Source organism: Vombatus ursinus, unplaced genomic scaffold (assembly GCF_900497805.2).
Source record: "Vombatus ursinus unplaced genomic scaffold, bare-nosed wombat genome assembly UNPS02014791.1, whole genome shotgun sequence".
NCBI lineage: Eukaryota > Metazoa > Chordata > Mammalia > Diprotodontia > Vombatidae > Vombatus > Vombatus ursinus.
This window is the reverse complement of record NW_020954569.1, coordinates 24,414,256-24,433,722: the sequence shown is the minus strand read 5'-3', so window position 1 is coordinate 24,433,722 and position 19,467 is coordinate 24,414,256. Positions and strand designations below refer to the sequence as shown.

General features: G+C 37.9%; 1 protein-coding gene across 1 annotated transcript in view; it reads right to left on the bottom strand.

The window, feature by feature from the left end:
• The window catches only part of MYO10 (myosin X), a 261,628-nt gene that overhangs the window by 30,020 nt on the left and 212,141 nt on the right, over positions 1 to 19,467 (bottom strand). The window contains exons 20-26 of the mRNA XM_027868901.1: positions 16,946 to 17,070; positions 16,713 to 16,827; positions 9,226 to 9,332; positions 8,163 to 8,372; positions 7,353 to 7,398; positions 4,383 to 5,258; positions 3,296 to 3,419 (exon numbers count right to left, since the gene is read on the bottom strand). Coding sequence (XP_027724702.1) covers positions 3,296 to 3,419; positions 4,383 to 5,258; positions 7,353 to 7,398; positions 8,163 to 8,372; positions 9,226 to 9,332; positions 16,713 to 16,827; positions 16,946 to 17,070 — 1,603 coding nt within the window. The remainder of the gene's footprint in view (positions 1 to 3,295; positions 3,420 to 4,382; positions 5,259 to 7,352; positions 7,399 to 8,162; positions 8,373 to 9,225; positions 9,333 to 16,712; positions 16,828 to 16,945; positions 17,071 to 19,467) is intronic.

The window sequence follows — 19,467 nt, the reverse complement described above, 5'->3', positions numbered from 1 at the left end:
GTTTTCAAAATGAGTGAAAATAAAATGTATTCCTTTCTTTGTCACTTAAAACATTTTTAAGATTAATAAAATGTTAAGATTAAAATGTCAGTATTTAAAATATAAAATATACGTAAAACTTAGAATTATAATGTTAATTAACCTTCAGCTTTCACTGTTGCTAATTAACTACTGGTTTGCTCATTGTAACATAAACAAATAGCCATTTTTAATCTATTTCTTTAACACTCTTTTGGGGGGGGTTGGGCGGGCGGGGGGGGGGGGAGAATTCCATATTGGAGGAGGGGAAGGAAGAGTATCTCCCAGTTGTGCTTGGATGACAACTATGGGCAGATACTGCTCAAATTAAGAACCATAACAAACTGACTAAAATGACAACTAAACCAAAAGCATTTTGTGCTTGCCTAAAACAAGAATCTATGAATGTGCCAAGCTAGAGAATTGTTTCTTACCAAAAACAAGTGGTATTAGAAATAAATATCAAATTCATTTCTACTTGTGAAATGACTACAGATTTCTCAAAAGGAGATCCAGAAGTAGTTGCATTAAGACTGATAATAAAATCTATCACTTTATTAGCATTAGAAGTATGAAGGTTATTCTGATCTAACATAAAATTTAAAACAGTTAATATAACTTCCTCCTAAGTGGAATATAAATTAGCTTTTAGGCTAAGTAATAACACTAAATTATCAGCTCTTCATATGATGTTAATGTATTTCCCATCTATGGAACAAATTCTTTCTCCCTTGATACTTATATGTCCATGGAATGTGACCAATCTCCCATAAAACAAAGGTGAAGCTATTATTATTTTCCTAATTGCACACATCTCTGATAGGTCATTTTGCTCATAAAATTAAATGACAAAAGAGGATAAGACTGAAACACTGTGATTTTGTTATCAATTGTTTCTTTTATGACCTCTTTTCTTGCACCTCTCTTTTAAGAATCAATGCAACTGCAACATCACTTTGCTTCATTGTGAAAGGAGATCCAAGTGTTCTTCTCTGGATCACTGTTACCGGGTCTTCCCTAACTCTAGTTTCAAAGCTTTATTTCTCTTGCCTTTTTTCTGCTTCCAATTATTTTAACCTGACTAAACATAATGCAATATGAATAATTAAGTTCATGAAATATCTAGTCTCATTAACAAACACATAAAAGCTGCATATTATATATTCTCAAACCCATGCTGATTCCATTTGGTAAAACAGGAATACTCGGAAAGGGCCATAACTAGAAAATCTTCATGTGTTTTTAGAATGTTATAGAGCCCTGACAAGGATTTTCTAGGTTTACTATAATACTGTTAGTCATTTTTAATTATAGTCGTTCTTCAGGTAGCTTGTGGCTTATTAGGTGAGTTGCTTAGCAGAGTTTCCCAATTTTTTCATTCTGTGACACACCTCTAAGGTTCTAGATTTTCCATGACATATGATAGAAGGACTGGGAGGGATAAGAAGGTAACTCGAATCAAATTTAGCAGGGGGTTGGTGGTGCCCATGCTGTGTGATGGGGTGAAGACAGGACTAATAGACTTGAAGGGCACATACTTGACTGAAGTGATGGAGCGAAAATGAAGGTGAATAAAGGAAGCATAATCAAAGAAAGGCATTAAAAAGAGAAAGTGAAGAATAAGGAAGAGGCAGGTGAAAGAGAAAAGAGGAAAGTGGAGAGCAGAAGTAAAGAGAAAAAAAGATGAAGGAGGAGATAAGAAAAAAGCAAAAGAGAAGGAAAGAAGATGAACAATAAATAGAGTGAAGAGGAGAAAAAAGGAAGAGAGGAAAAGAAAGAAGAGAAATAGGAAGAGAGGAGAACAAAATCAATAGTGAATGGGAAAGGAGATAAGAGAAAAGAAAAAAGAGAATACAGAATGAGAGAAAAATAAGAAGTACTGAAAATGAGTGGAGGAAAGAGGACAGACAGGAGAAATTAATAAAGAGTTTTCTCTTTTAAGGAAATGACTAAACACTTTAAAGCATTATGCCTTGGTTGGAAAATTAGACTGATACAGGACCAATTCTTCTGCGATGTAACTTCACATTTAAACTCACTTCTATCTTTTACAGGAAGCTAGTGACACAGCAGGAAGAGTGCCAGCCCTGGAGTCACAAAGACTCATCATCCTGAGTTCCAATCTGACCTGAAGAAACATACTAGCTGTGTGACCCTGGGCAAGTCACTTAATACTGTTTGCCTCAGTTTGCTCATCTGTAAAATCAGCTGGAGAAAGAAATGGCAAACCACTCAAGTATCTTTGCCAAGAAAACCCCAAATGGGGTCATGAAGAGTTGGACACACCTGAAATGACTGAGCAATTTATCTTTTAATTTGATGACAAGTTTCATTACAATTCAATTTCTAAGAGCTGTAACTCTTATTGAGGCTAAGTTTAAGTGAGGTTTCTTTCCATATTGTCTCTTCTTCCTAGTTCATTAGGTCTTCTCATCCAGGCCCCATCCCCCATCCCCTGCCTCCCACTGAGTTTGTGGACAGTACAAGGAGGAGTTCATCTCACTTTTGATTGTCTCTCTAGTACATTTTTCCAAAAGGATTTTGGACATGGTCCTCATATAGGCCAAATGCTTTCCTGTTCCACCTCTGTTTACTTAAGGGAGAAAAGAGAACTCTGGTGATCACTGCTAATGCCCCTCCCACATTGCAGCAAACAGTCAAGGTAAAGTGCTAGCAAAATACTTGACAATTCCTTAATGGTGAACACACAAAATGGCAAACCATCTTCAGGACCAAAAATCCCACTAGGCAACACAAAGGCTGACTGTTAAGGGGTGTGGCAGGCTATTTAAGTAATCAGGGTGTGCTCTTTCTACTACTCACAGATGCCACACCCATCTCTGTTCTTTGTACCCCCTGTGAGAGAAAGGAAAATGCTAATAATCAATGCACCTGGCCTCCATAAAATACAGTCTTGTGTGTGTGTGTGTGTGTGTCTTCCTCCCCCTCTGTCTCAGAGACAGAAAGATAAAAGACAGAATGCTGCCAGTACTGACATGGGGGGAAGACAGTAGAAATCACAAACCCGAACGTCCCCACGACGAGAAGGCAGAATTCAAGATGGTAAATTATATGTCCTACCAGATGCAGGTATGTCACCATCCCAGCTCTGGGGTAGGTAGCAGGCAAACACAGCCTCATTACCGCCATCACGGAAAAAGAAGATTACCGTCTGTCTCTCTTGTGAGACTGCATGGTCGAAAGGAATCCGAGTTCTTTCATTACTAATCTATTGCTCTATCCAAAACCACAGAATCCGTGTGACCTGGAAACATACCTTTCATGTACAGAAAGCTGTGGAAGTACGGCAGGCTGACACAGCTATAGACTGAGTCTCTTCGGTAAGAGAGTTCATCATCTGTATCAAATCTAGAATCAAAGTCTTCTTCACTGTCTTCAAACTGTATAAAAAGAAGGAAAATATCAAAAATCAAACATAAAAGTATGCAGTGAACAAAATAATGATGGTATGCATCATGCAGAGGGCAACTTTTCTTTTGAAAGTTATTAGTGTCCAGATATAAAGTAGGGTCAGGTGTTCATAATAAGGTTAAATGTACGTCAACATTCTGAATTCAAGCAATTCATTGAACTATTCTAGAATGTACAGATTGATTTCACATAATCTGAAGGTGTCTATCTTAATATATAAACACAATACAACCTTGCTGTTTAAAGGATAAAATGGTAACCAAATTATTTAAAAGTTAATTTATCTTAAGTTGCCATGCTAAAAACATTTAAAGATATTTATTTAAGAGATTAATATATTTAAGATATGCAATAAAATGTAGGAGGAACTTAATGCATGAACTGGAGTATAAGGTGAGAACTGAGGGAAGAGGGGTGGTGAATTCATACAATTAACTAACCTAATTAAGAAAAGGATTTGACAAAACAATAAAAATTATAGCAGTTACAACCTATTCCTCATCTTTTTAACACTATCAGAAATAATATTCAATTGAGTGAAATGTGAAGCAACTCTTCCAAACTTTTCCCAATATGCCGTTGGCAATTCTGGTGCTGGGTAATGGCATCTCATTTCCTAACCTACTACAAAAGCCATGGGTGACATTGCTCAGGCCCCAAGTAAACACATGCCAGTTTTATCAGGCTTCAGGCAAAATTCAATTCTAGGTGTGTAGGTAGCTACATACAGAAGGCACTATCAAAGGCTTCTATTTGCTAATGAAAATCCTCTTCGAAAATTAAAGGCTTTAAAGAGCTTGTTATTGTTGGGTAAATGATGGATTCTGTACATTTTGTATTATTTGACCTAAAGAAATTGGTGCACATGGGTTGAGACAGTGAAAATTTTCAAAATGTGCTTAGCAATTACAAAAACAACAGTATGTACTTACGGAGGACTGTGCTCCCTCAGAACTAAAGCGGTAGGCTCCTGAGCTGTTGTATGTCCCCACTGAACAGCGATAGTCAGGGGACCACTGGCTACTTTGAGAGTTGGAGAAAGTCACACTGCTGCCTGACGTGATAGCCCCATCTTCATAATCATCCTGGTCATAGTCATAGTCACCATCTGGGGAAATAAGGTCTCCAGAATTCTGGGGCATGCAGTAGGTAGACTCCCCACTCGATGAGTTGTGTAGGCTGACGGAGTCATTGACAGAGGGCGTCAAAAGCACAGTACTGTCAGCGCTAGGGCTTGTAGGCACCACTGTGTCATTCATGTAGGGATCCTCCTCTGAGGAGTCATCGCTTGTCCGAATGCCGCTCGTTCTCTGATCGGAATGGCCATGCTCACTTGGGTTTGGCGAATCCTTAAATGCATCATCATCAGCCTCAAAACCTTCATCTACCTCCTCCTCGGGGTAAGGCTGACTGAAGTTGAAATTGGGCTTTTCCCCACAGGCGTCATTAACCAGTTCACTGAGCTCTGCAGAAAAGCCACTGCCCACAGAGAGGGACCTCTCGATATTTCTGACACATTCATCGATCTCATCGAAGTTAAGGGATTCCAGGAACTCCTGGGCTGCTCGGCAGGCTTCATCTTCAAGCCTCCTGAGCTCCTGGTCCCGGAGCTCCTGCAGTCTTTGCAAGGAAGCCTCTGTCAAGGACAGCTCCTGCTGCTCCTTCACCCGCTGCAGATCCTCTATCTCCTTCTCCAGGCGTAAGATCTCTTCCACTTGTTTGTTTTCTTTCTGCTTTTCCATCTCCTGTTTCAGCTGCTCTTCCTTCTGAAGGGCTTCAAGCTCTTTCAGTCTCCTTGCCTCTTCAGCCTGTTCAGAGGAGAAATGTGAGACTTCAGCACGTTTCAATACACACTGCAATGAGGGGCCAACACATTATATCATAAGCAGTAAGGATCTAGATGGAAAAGTTTCACTGGACTATGGAAATTAACTTCATAATGAGAAACTCAATTGCACAAAATTTTTCTTGGTACAAAAAAAACAAGGCAAGGAGTAGGAAATTCCCACACGACATATTTTATTGAGTTTACTTTTTTCTATTTGTTGTCTGATTCCAATTCCCAAGGGACAATCCAATTCAGCACACATAAATTAAGTTTGCTCACTCTGTACAAGGCTACCAGGATACAAAGATGTATGATGTAACCCCTGTCTCCAAATTGCTTACAGTCCAGCAGGGACAAGACGAAAAATAAACAAATAACTAATACAAATTATAATAATGTAAGTAAGCAAAGGAACAGAGTAATCAGTACAGTTTTAGGTGAGGAGAGATAATTAATGACTGGTGGGACTCAGATAGAGCCTTACAAGTGTTTAGTGAACCGAATTCCTTGAATAGAGGCAGCAGGTTTCCAAACTTAACCTATTACTATCAAGGATACCACCATCCTCCCAGTCCCCTAGGCTTGTAAAATCAGTTCATCTTTGATTCCTCACTCTCTTTGCACACCACCACTCCCATTTTCCAATCTGCCATCAAGACCTGATAATTTCGCCTTTGAATCTCTCAACTATGCCCCCCTTTCTCCTGACACTGTCACCAAACCCCCTGTCACCAGTGCTCATTTCCTACACCGAGACTCTTACAACAGCCTGATGGTGGGGTCTGCATGTCACAAGTGCAGACCCTGCTCCCTGCTCCAGGCCATCCTATGCTCAATGTCAAAGTGATTTTTCTAAAGCACAGATTTAACCATGTGCCCTCCCTATTCAGTAAACACCAGTGCCTCCACACCGCCTCCAGGATCAAACATAAAATTCTATTTGGTGTTCAAAGCCCTTCAAAACCTGTCCTTTCCCCCTGCCTTTCCAGTCTTCTTATACCTTATGTCCTCCTACCACACACTCGGGAATTTAGTCTTGAACAAAACACTTCATCTCTTGGGTCCAGGACATTTTTACCGGTTGTCTCCATGCTTGGCATGCTCTTCTTCCTCATCTACATCTTCTGGGGTTCCTGATTTAAATCTCAAATAAAATCCCACTGCTATATGAAGCCTGTCCCAGTCCCTCTGCTGACTACCTCCTATTTATCCTGCATTTAGCTTACACGTATAGAGTCGTTTGCATGTTGCCTCTCCTATTAGATTGTGAGCTCCTCAAGGAAAGGACGGGGGTTCTTTCCTTTTCTTTGTATCCCCGAGCCCTTAGCACAGTGCCGAGCACGTAGTAGGCACTCAATAAATGCTTACGGACTCCATAATATATCCTTGAAGGTACATAATAAATATATCCTTGGAAGGAGGGAAGAGAAGTACGAATAGTGGTATTTTAGGGACAGAACAGTCTAGGAATGGAAGATTCCTAGAAATAGAGAGTAAAAAAAGGCAGGATAAGATTGAAGAATAGAGGCCTGTCCATTCTGGCTATGCACACTGCCTTGAATGCTAGGCAATAATATAAAATAAGCAATAGGGAGTTACTGAAGATTTCTGTTCAGAGACACGATGTGCTAAGACTTGCATTTTGGGAAGAATAATCCAGTGCTGGTGCAAAGAACAGATTGGAAAGAGGACAGACTGGAGACAAGGAGGTTAGGCAGAGATTATTACAACACCTTAGCTAATGAGGGCCTTAACTAGGATCACAGCAGTGGAATTAGAAAGGAGTGGGGAGATGGGAGATATACTGCTCAGGCAGAATCAACAGTATTATGCAATAATTTTTATGGTAGAAGAAAGGAGTATGAGGTGACTCCAACATTTCAAGTCTAAGGGATGTGAGGATAATGGTGCTGCCATAAACAAAAATTGAGAAGTTAGGAGAAGGGCATTTTGGAGAATAATAATGACCTCCATTTTGGACATGTTACATTTTAAAACAATTCAGTGGGCTAGTTGTTAGGAGTGAAAAGAAAAAAGGATAATAGGGAAGCCAAGTTATCAAACCATTCTTTACCTTCTGGGCAAGAAGCTCAGCTTCTTGTCTCTTCTTTTCTCTTTCCCTAGAAAATTAAGAAAAAGAAAGTGAACATAACAAAATATAACACCTTATTAAGAGACACTTGGGGACATCCAGTTGGCACAGTGGCTAGTGTACAGGCCCCAGAGTCAGAAAGACCTGAGTTCAAATCTGGCCTCAGACAAGGTATGACTAGTTGGGTGACCCTGGGCAAGTCACTTAACCCTGACTGCCCCCCATCCCCACTGAAGACACTTATTTTCCAATAGTAATTTGCTAATTACATGCAGACACTTTAAGACAATGAAGGTTATAACTACTCTTTTGAAATATGTTTATTCTACCTATAGATAAAAATAAGAAACACAGCAAAGTGAATATAAGGCTAGTTTGGAAGTCGGGAAATACCTGAGTTCAAGATCTGACTCTCACTCAGACTAACTCTGTGATCATGGGCCAGCTTCTTCCCCTCCAGCAGGTCCAGCAACACTCTAGGTTATTGACTGGGACCAGCATCAGTGGGGGAAATTTCCTCTATCAAGACTATTCCACTTGGAGGAAATTACAGAAATTGATTCCACCCCGACCAAAAAATAAATAAAAATGGGCATAACGCTCCAAGGCAGTACTAAGTGTACTCTAAATCTAAGACATTAACATACTGACTCAGTCGGAGAGGAATAATTTATTATTGTTGTTTTTAAAAGGATCTGAAACATTCACCATGAATGCCTGCTACAAAAGATGTTCAGAATGAAATCTAAACTATAATTTTCAGTTAAATCCAAGTACTAGACCACACAGCACCTTTCTTGCTCCTCCTTTCTCCTCTTCTCTTCCCGATTCCGTTTCTCTTCTAGCATTTGTTTGTAAACTCGTCGAGCAATTTGGCCCCTCCGCTGTTTCTGGAACACTACAGCTGCTTTCTTCAGACCCAAGAATCTTCTCCTCATGAGGAAGGCTCTGTAGTTCTTTTGTATGATAACTACATGATAAAGGACTTTTCTGTACTGCTTCCTGAAGGAAGAACAACCAACATGGTGCAGAGGGTCAGATGAGTCATGGAAACAGAGGTTCCTTGAGAATCGTTTGCTTTATGATTTCAGGGCAGCAAAAAGAACATAAGCAGCACCTAGCTTTGTAACAATCATTCCATTATGGTGATGCTCTCTCCACCACCACTCTACTCCCACCCAGAGCACAATGTCCATTTTGTGAGGAAACTAGCATTATCTTGACAAAATAAATGCACATCACCTAGTGCTATATTTTTTATGACCCCGACAAGAAGATTCTCTTAGAAATGAAAGGAGGTTTGATGTATCTCCTGATTCTATAAAAGAAATTACCACAGCAGGGCAGCTTTGTCCTATAGAAAAAGGAATGCATGGTGTTTTGAGTGACATATTGTCCAGTATGTGTGGACAGAACTAATATACACATGAAAAGAAATGGTCTCATTATGCAAACTACTCCTGAACAGGCCTCTATTGAGTTACTGAGAAAATACAAAAGTAAACAGATGGGTTGTACTATCAGGACTCTAATCTATAATGCATGAAACTAGGTAAGCAAATTAAAACATTTCAGCATAGTCACCTAATGTCATTTTTCTCTTTTTAATATCAGTGATAGGTCCTTTTTCCTTGTTTTTATCAAGACTGAGATCACATAACATAGCAGTAGATGGAATGATTGGGGTTCGGGAGTAGAAGACAGCAGCAAAAACAAACTTCACTTTACTCAACTCTTCCTCTCAGAGTCCCAAAGTAATTTTAAATTGAATTCACAAAATCTTAGATTATTCAATAACGCTATACAAAAGCAGGAAAAGCATGTCTTATGTGTTATGGTTTAACAGGTTACACACCGCGCCAGATAGCCAAGGATGTGAGCACGGATCACCATGGCAGCCCGGAAGACCTCCTTTTCCCGCTGTTTCTCCAGCTTCTGTTCTAAGGACTCCCGAAGGAAAACCTGCTCAGAGAAAATTCGGATGTCAGGACCTCTGAAAGACCAAGCTGCCAGAAAAACAGGTTTTACACTCATGGAATAACTCAGAATCAGAGGACAGAACCTATTGGGGATGAAATGAGTTATATTTTGGACCCACATGTAGAATATTAAATTTCTGAATTGTTAGTAACAAGTGAAAGATTTTTTTTTTCATAGAACAAAAAGGAAATCCAATGACAATGATCTTCTCACTGAAGCTATTTTCCCAAATGTCACTATGTTTAGCCAAACATTTGTTTTGATGTTGGTCCATTCATTAATGAATATTAAATGATGACAGCTAGCTCCAGTTCACTACATCTATTATTCTGGGAACATGCATTCATATAATGATTTTATATTAAGAATTTAATCCTTGAAAAGAAACTTTTGGAGTGGTTTATGAATTCCTGATAAATGATAAAAATAGAGAATATTTTTGGTACATCATACTTAATGAGAAGACTCCTGAAGATAATTCCTAAGCCTACTCCTTGGGGGCAAGAACACAAAGCCTCCATTCACAGTAAGGTATTATGTCTACTTGCCAAATAAAAATAATACCCTTTAATTGGGAGGAGAAGAGGTTGAGCATCATGGATAATCTGGTGTAAGTTTTACACTATGAATCTGAACTTCTATTTTTATTTATTTATTTATTTATTTGTTTGTTTGTTTGTTTGTTTGTTTTGGTGAGGCAATTTAGGTTAAGTGACTTGCCCAGAGTCACACAGCTAGTGAATGTTATGTGTCTGAGGCGGATTTCAACTCAGGTCTTCCTGACTCCAGGGGGCTGGTTGCTCTATCCACTGCAGCAACTGGCTACTCGTGAATTCTAACTTTTAAAAAGAAGTACAAATTTTATGGCTGCAAATGAATGTCATTTTCTACTTCATTTTTTTTTTTTAAGAATTAAGACATAATTAAGAGGTTTTGGATGTCTTTCCTAAAAAAGAGGGGAAATCTATCCTTACATTTTGACTTAGGATTTAATTTTTAGCCTGTAGAAACAATTTTTTGGCTGCTAAACCTCATCACACATGATCTTAATTTTAGTGCTTCCCATAAGTCAAATAGTGAGGAACTTAAGCTCTAAGACACACTTTCCCACTCCTTTCAACAGCATTCAGGTAAAAATACAAACAAACTTCAAAAATCACATCAAGTGCCAGCTTCCCTAAATTTTCTCCTGAAACTCTAAAAATCGGATATTGTACAAGAAGTTTTTAATATTTTTACATAGGAAAGTTATTTGTATACAAATGGATTAAATATCTAGGATATTTATGTAAAAGACACAGATGACAAAACCATTGAGTACAATAACTGGGTCTATTTCATTGTTAGTGTTTCCCCAAATAGCAATCTCTTTATATCACAATTATGTAACCAAAATCCGGTTTCATAAAAATTTGACAGCATGTAAACTTATTTTCTTGGTCAATATACTTTTCCCTGGAAGGGAAAAAGGATTACCAAGGATTACCAAGTCCCACCCAGCCCCAGAATCTTTAATCTTTAAGACTGCTCTCTATTGCTCTTTGTTCTGGAACTAGTTTAAAAGAAACTCAACAAACAAAGTGCATTCTTTCAGGGAGACATAATTTAAATATAAGTATGCACACAAGTAAGCTTCAGCTTTGTTAAGGGTAAAGATAACAATCTGGCCAGTTTATTTCCCTTTAGTTAGCATTCATCCATTATCATAACAAACTAAACCCCTGGACTTCTTTTTCATTTGAAAGTTTTTTTTTTTAAGAGTACAGAAAAATTATAAAGAAAATTGTTTTTATCGTGTCTGCCCTACAGTATACTGGAGAAGAATATATGCCATATAAAGACTTGAAAATTAGAACTGAAAAAAGAAATTAAAAAATCTGCAGAGGAAAAATGACTATCCCCATTAAGGAACACAAACTATATCTGATATTTGTCATGGTTCTGATTTCAGTGGGTTTTCTTTTCTAAAAATTTCTTTTTTTAGTAAAAATAAAACAAAAAGCTTTTAAAAAAAAACCACTGAAAACTTCATAAAATGAAATTAAGTTTTATATATATGACTTAACATCTTGAGTGAATATAACTATATACAGAGAACTCTAAGTTGTTAAACCAAACATTTCCAAAGTCCGGCTCCAAACTGGGATAATGTGACACTCTTCATGAGAATCAGAGCAAAGCAATCTGAAGATATGACGTGTTTTCCCCCAACCCCCATAGAGATATTAAATATACTGAAATTAGACTATGAACAAACTAATTTTTTCCTATCACTTTGGTTAAACAACTTGGGTTCCTCTGGATTAATTGGTTATGGGTACAATAATCCCTCCATTAACAAAGAAGATGCTTTCCACTGTGTTATTGCTCCAAACTGTGCTACAAAAGGCACAAACATCATAGTAAGGCAAAGGATACAGAATTAGAAGAAACCTAAGAAAATCTTACCCCCTCATTTTACAGATGAGTAAACTGAGGCTCAGAAAGGTGAAGAGACTTTCTTAAGGTCATATACAGACTTTATATAGCAGAATCAGAATTAAAACCCAAGTTCTCTGACTGAATATTCAGTTCTCTTTCCACTATTAACAGGGTGTCTAGGCATGTATTTCTACAAGATAAGAAAACAAATATGACAGAAGTAAAAATAACAAAACAAAAGAAAAAACTAAGCAAATGACCATATCATCTGTATGGTCCCTTTGAACTTTAAACTCTTATTCTACAGAAACCTTAGAGCAGAGGGAAGTGAGGCTCTTGACCTGTGTTCAAAATAGGGGGGCAGAAGAGAATGGAAGAACTTGAAGGGTTAGGCAGACTCTGGTTATATGATCCAAAAAGAGATTTCATAGACTAGAATTATAGGCCAAACCTAGCAAGACAAGATTTGATAAAGATAAATGTAAAGTCCTACACTTGTATTCAAAAAACCAATGTCAAAAATACAAAGATGGCGATGGTGTACCCTAGCTAAAAGTTTGTGTAAAGAAGATCTAAGGGCTTTGTTGGACTGCAAGCTATATGAAAAAACAACTGCATCAAACTGCAGTATTAAAAGACAACGCCAGAGGCAGCTAGGTGGCGCAGTGGATAGAGCACCAGCCCCGGATTCAGGAGGACCTGAGTTCAAATACAGCCCCAGACACTTAACACTTACTAGCTGTGTGACTCTGGGCAAGTCACTTAACCCCATTGCCTAGTACCCCCCCCCCCCCAAAAAAGAAATAAAGTTAAGTATATATTAAAGAAAAAAAAAAGACAATGCCAAAATCTAATGGCTTCATTAAAAAAAAAAAAGAGTTAAGTGTCCAGAACAGTGGCACTCAAGGTGCTCAAGTGCAGCCCTTTGAATCCAAACTTCACAGAACAAATCCTCTTAATAAAAGGATTTGTTCTGTAAAACTTGGACTCAGTCAAAAGGCCATGCCTAAAGACCTAGGAGGTCACATATGGCCTCGAGTCCATTGGTTCTCCACCCCGGTCCAGAATGAAGCAAGTTACCACCCTATTATCCTCAGCCTCCATGAGATCAAATATGGAATATTTCAGTGTGAGAGATGACACATTTTAGGAAAGAAATGGAGAAGCTGGAGTACATCCAGAAGAGCGTGACCAGGGCGGTGAAGGGACTAGAGAATGTATGAAAAGAGGATCACTTCAAGAAAACGGTAGTATTTAACCTGGAGGAGATTTAGATGAGACCTGATAACCATGTTTAGTCTCAGAAGGGCTTCCATAAAGAAGAGAAATTAGACTTATTTTACTTGTTCCCAAGAGGGAAGAACTAGGAACGAGTAGAAGCTGCAGGGAGTTTTTAGATTTAATGTCATGAAAACTTCCAAACAATCAAAGCTATCCAAAAATTAATCTTGTACCTTATGAATGACCATTATCCACACAGATGCTTACCATCCCTTGTTTCTTTCCTGAGCACCAGTTCCACAATTCCAATTGCCCTTTGGACATTTAACACTAATGTCCTGGAAGCACCTCAAATTTAATACGTCCAAAAATGGAACTTATCATTTTCCCTCACACCAATCCCCTCTTCTCAACTTCTTTCTGTCAATCATAATAAACAGTTATTAAGCATCTACCATGTGCCAGGTACTGTGCCAAGTGCTGGGAATACAAATATGGAAAAGAAAAAAAAAAGGCAATCCTTTCTCTCAAGGAGCTTGCCATCTGCTAGGGGACAGTAACACACAAAAGGAAGCTGAAGAGCAAAGAAGCTGGAGTGCAGTGTAGGACAGGGAGGTACTTGAGGCCATGGCTGGAGAAGTCAGAAAAGCCCCAGAGTAGTGCAACCAGGTGAGAAACGAGGACACGTCTGCACTAAGATTCCTCCGCCATCTTCAGATCTGCTGAGTGCCCCCCATCTTCTTCATCACCCCAGTTCACAATCTTGTTGACATCCTTGACTGTTCACTATAAACATATCCAATAAGTTGCAAATCTTGTCATTTCTATATTCATAACGTCCCTGCCATTCTCTCTGCTCACATAGCTACAAGCATAATTCAAGCCCTCGTTACTTCTACAACAGAAATAGCCTACAACTGGGTATCCCTGTCTCAAAACTATTCCCTCTCTAATCCATCTTCCACATAGATGCCAAAGAGCTTTTCCTAAAGTATAGCCCTGACCATGTCAACCCTCCCCCAGCTCATTAAATTCCAGGGGCTCTCTACTGTGTCTAGAATCAAATATCAAACTCCTTGACACTTAAAGCTCTTCATGACCATTTCTTTCTTTCCAGCACGCATGCATCACTGCCCTGCTAAGCTCTTCAGACCAGACATACTGGCCTCCTTGCTGTGCCCTACAAGCTCCTGTCTCTGACTCTACAACTGGCTGTTCTGTAGCCTGGAGGGCTGTGGTTGACTCTTCTAGTCTAGGTTATTTCTAGAAGGCAGAGGGTTTCAATAGAAAGAGAACTGGATTAAGAACCAGGAAAACTGGGTTCTAATCTTTGCTTCTGCCCCTAACTGGATGAATGTCATGCTAGAGAAGTCATTTTACATTTTTGTCCTCTGCTTCCACATTTGTGTAATAATGAAGTAGCATGACATGATCTCTAAGACCCCTTCGGTGACAATAATTTTGTAGGAAAATAAATGCTCCTTTTATTTCTTATGAAAACAGCAATTTGGCAAATTGGGTGGAAAAGGATACATTTATTTTTTACTTTAGAAACTATGGGTGGGGTGGTGGAGAATGAAAAGAATGAAGTCAATAACATATCTAAATGGTCACTATGTGCACAATCATTCAGTTGAGGGGGATGGGGTGGGGAATGGGTTTAGAGGCAGATGTCCTGGGTTCTGGTGCCAACTCTTAACACTACCAGTATGATCATAGACAAGTCACTTAAGCTCTCTGACCTCAGTTTCCTCATCCATAAAATTATGATGTTGTACTATGTGATCTGAAGGCCCTTTCTAGTTCTAAATCTATGAAATTACCTATAACTCTCTGTAAAACTATGAAACACTATGGGAAGAATAATTTAAAACGCTATAAAATGGAAGCTCTTATTTTAAACTCTTGCTTTACACAACCAACTTCCTCTCTCACCACTCCCCAATATAAGCCCACTGTTTGAGCTAAGCAATCTCCCACATTATACCAAAAATACAATTCACCCATTCCTGCCTCTGTGATTTTGCTAACATTATTCTCCTACTTTCTCTTTAAGCTCTACCAAATTGTGTATTTGTCATAATACAGCCACAAGAGTTACTTTATTTATACTAATTTTCCTGATTTACCATCTAAACAATGGCATTTTTTTTTAGCCTGAATTTCTTAAAATTGTATAATCTCTATAAAGCTGTAATACTTGCCTAAGTCTGTTCTCTACAAGAAGTTTATAAGCTTCTCAAGGCCAAGCAAGGACTGTGACCCAATACTGGTTTTTGTTCCTTAATTCTTTGTATAGGTGATTAATAAATGCCTTCCATTGATTGCTTTTGTCAGCTGAACTACAGATGTAATATTTCTTTCTGAAAAAGTGACCTGGGAACTCAGGTAATAGCAATCTGCAGATAATATAAGTCAGGTATTTCTGTCTTTTTATTACTCCCAGTTTGAATTATTTAGCCACTTATTGCTAGCCAATCTTTTTATGCCCAATGTAGCTAAGGGGATTCTTTTCCTTCAAGCATACTAAGCACATATTAGTGCACTCATTCATCCAGATTAGTCCTTACTTGACACAATGAGAACATAGAACCACTCAATTTGAAGTATATGAAGTTATGAGCAAATAGACTGGAAAAATAAAAAATATATTAAGCTAAGAAAAGGAAGACCTGGGGTTACCTTGTACTTGATTTCTATATAGCCTGTATATGCCTATATACATACTTGTCTCTCCCACTAGGATATAAGCTCTTTGAGGACAGGGACTGTTCTCTTTTTGTAACAAACATAATATGATAGTTCTAATATTCCATATCTTATCTTTTTCTTGTTTTGGAGGCAGGGAGAAGGCTGGGGAACAGAAAGATATGGTATCTGAGGGATGGTGTTGTCAAGGAGATTGGGGAAATAATGGAGAAGAAAGGGAAAATTAAAGATGCTGAAGACAAACTTTTACAACTCCAAATCTTTTTTGGGTTGGCCCAATTGTTGTCAGCAAAGAAAAGCTGTCATGGCTATTTCCATCCTGCCTAACTACATATAACACAGCTCCTCAGAAACTGTGTTGTATGACACTCCTAACACTGCTTTGCACAATGAGTCATTTTTTCCTTAACAACATAGACTCTATCATGAAATAATTTCAATTCCCAGTGTATTCACTAATTGACATATCATAGTACTATAAAGATTCAACCTTTACTTGATGCTATAATTCAATTCAACTTTTCGGCAGACATGAAACAATATAATAATGGATAAGCTTGACAATGTAAGCAAACTCACATTAGTAAGTCAACTGAATTTACCTAAATACCACAAACCATTTCTTTCCTAGCGTTCCTCTAGCATATTGAGTTGAGTATAGTAGTACTCAGTTTACAGACACAGAAATAAAAATGCTTGATAAAATAAAATGGCACAAATTCTTAAGAAATTACGTATGCAAAAGGCAGTTTTTTTTAAAAAATGGTGTTTAATGAAAACATCCAATTCAAAAAACTTATTAATCAGCACTAGCTTGGGTGATGGAGAAGATACATAGGTTAAACAAGATAACAGTGTCTGTCCTCATGGAGCCTAAGAGCATGGATTTAGAGAAAAGAATACTGGAATGTTTATGGACTTTAACTAACAGAACACCTATTCTGAAGATGTGAAAAAGACTGGATAACTATAGTCATGTTATAAGCATGTTATAACCACAGTAATTCTTACCTTAGTCTTTCCAAGCTGCCACTCACTGTCAGTGTCATCATAGTGGTGAAGCAGGACGGTGCATTTTCCTTTGACATCTTCAGGAAGAGTCAGATTTCTCAACAGTACTTTATACCTGTGAGGCACATTCCATATTTAGTTGGTGTAATGAATTCCCCATAACTTTCTATTCTCTAAAGCTCCTTGTAAATAATAGGATACAATGTACTTCAATGGTCTAACAACTTATTTACCTTTTACAAAAATCCTGAAAAGGTCTTCGGACAGGAAACCCAGCTTTTCTTATTCTCACAGTCTCCAGCATCCCAGAATATTTCAGTTGGTTAAGCACTAGCGCTTGATCAAACTGATCCGGCATCTAAAGAGAAATGAGCAAACTTTAAATAAGGTCAGCACCACTACAATATTTTACAAAGTATTTTTCCTCAAGAACCTCAGAGAGATCTCAGAATACCACATTTTTGTATCTGCAACCTAATATTAACCTTGTCACTACAGACAAAGAAATTGTGACCCAATGGGGTTATCCGTCTTATGCCCAGGGTCACAAGTGGTGATCAGTGGAGAGGTAAGAAAGAGGAAAAAAGGACATTCAAGTATTTCTCAATTTCCGGTCTAGCAGCCAACCTACCTATTAATTTGAAGTTAATCACAGTTATTTATATAGAGTATGAGAAGAAAGTAACATGTTTATGTAATTAAAAGCATAAGAAATCAAGCCAAAAGACTTACAATTATAAAAAAAAATTCCCCCTCATCTTTCCAGATACTAAATTCTGACCAAATAACATTATTTCTTCAGCATGAAGCAGACTAAGCAGGCAAGGTAAGTGCCACATTTACAGTGTCTTTAGTCACTGGTTTTGTTTGTTTAATCAGCCTTTCCCTTTCATTTCATTGGTATCTTGCCACCTTAGTTAACTCTCTATAAAGAGGACCATGGGGCAGCCTTATAAATAGCTTTAAAAGTATGAAAAATACAGAAGAAGCTTAATCTCTGTTCCTAAAGAGAAAATCTGTCTATGTCAGCCAGACAACACAAAGCTAGGCTTAAAAGTATTTATACATACAACTTTTCCAAAGACAATGAAAATAAATTAAAAAAAAAATGAGTCTTGGTATTTCAGATGAAATAATTACAAGTTCTTCAACTAGTAGAATGTTACATTTCAAAGAAGAGTCATTGTCTTGCAAAAACAACAAGAAGCAGTCCATTTTAACAAGAGCAGTCATCCTGGCCCCACAGTTTTTACTCTTAATTATTTAAAATAGGCTTAGCCAACTGAAGAAAGAACTAGAAACATAATTATTGTCATTATAACTCAGGAGTCTAAATAGATCTTCCAAACTTAGTTGTTCTTTTTAATCTTATTTTGTAATACCAAAATCACACATCAGATCATAGTATCTAACAAACAATCTTTTTCTTAAGATTACTATAAAATGTTTAACTGATTAGATATATCTAACGTTTTCACTAGAAAATTTAATTTGACCAGAAAATCATTTATATAGAAAATCATATTGGTTATTTACCTAAATAAAAATTCTTTATCCTAAGAATAATACAGTTTTTAAGACTAATTCAAACAAACCTTTCAAAAGTAAATAAATCTGATATTCAAATTCTTTAGAATAAAGTATCTTGTGCTTGGAAAGATTCTTCACCTGACTTATACAAAAAAAAAAGCACACGATTCACTAATTTTCTCTTTTTTTCCATTTTACTTTTCCTTGTTTAACAGTCAAAGAGAGTTTTGCAATTACTTGGCTGCAGAGCAGTGAAAAACTAAAACAAACTACTCTCACCAACTTCGTATGTATAGCTCAAAAACACCATCTTACCTTCTCCTAGGTAGTCCCTACTGCCTTCCGTTTGGCTCTACGGCCAAAATTCATATGGAAAACAACAGCTACACACTGACCTTTTCCCCAGGGCTAAAGACACCGAACAATAATGAACACCATTCCTGTGCTTTAAAAAGTGCTCAGTCACCATGGCAACCCCTCCCATTCTGGGGATAATTAGTGTGGTGTGGTTGTAGGATTTGATACAGGAAAGAGAGTGAGAGAGAGAGAGAACAGGGCAGTGAGATTCCGCCACCAAACAGTACTGCTACTTCATCTCCCATTGAGTTTGTGTTTCTGTCCCTTTCACAATAATTTAACCGGAGGAGTGGGGAGAAGGGTCTATAAGCGGATTGTCACTGTGAGCAACATACATTACAATCATTGCAGAAATACTGCATTTCTAACAGCAGTGTTCTTTCTGGTCTCAACTTTTCTTTTTTTTCCCCCTGGTGAACTTAATGTTGAAAGAAAACACAGTTGGAGCCAGAACACAAGCAACTTAAAGGCACTTGGCCTTTCAAAACTTCTCAGCTGTGCTTTGGTCTTGACTGGTAACTAGATTTTTTTTTTTTCCCCAGAACGGGAGGTTCAACTAAAGAAAAGTCTCCAGCAGAGAGGAAACATGGAGTTTTAGATGGGGACAAATGGGTTAGGTTTCTGAGGGGATGGCTGCAGGGGAAGCATATATTCACTAGCTTCAAATTTCAAGAGTACATAACAAATATCCTCCAGTGCTGATTTATACCCTCTCTGGTTTATTTGGTATCCTGAATTTCAGATCACCGAGGCTTTCAACCCAAAGGCAGACTGCAAAAACGTGTATGAAGCTCACAGGCATTAATAGCAAACCAGACCCTAATTTCAGGTTCAATCAGGGGGCTTAGGCCTAAGAAGTCTTTTTTTT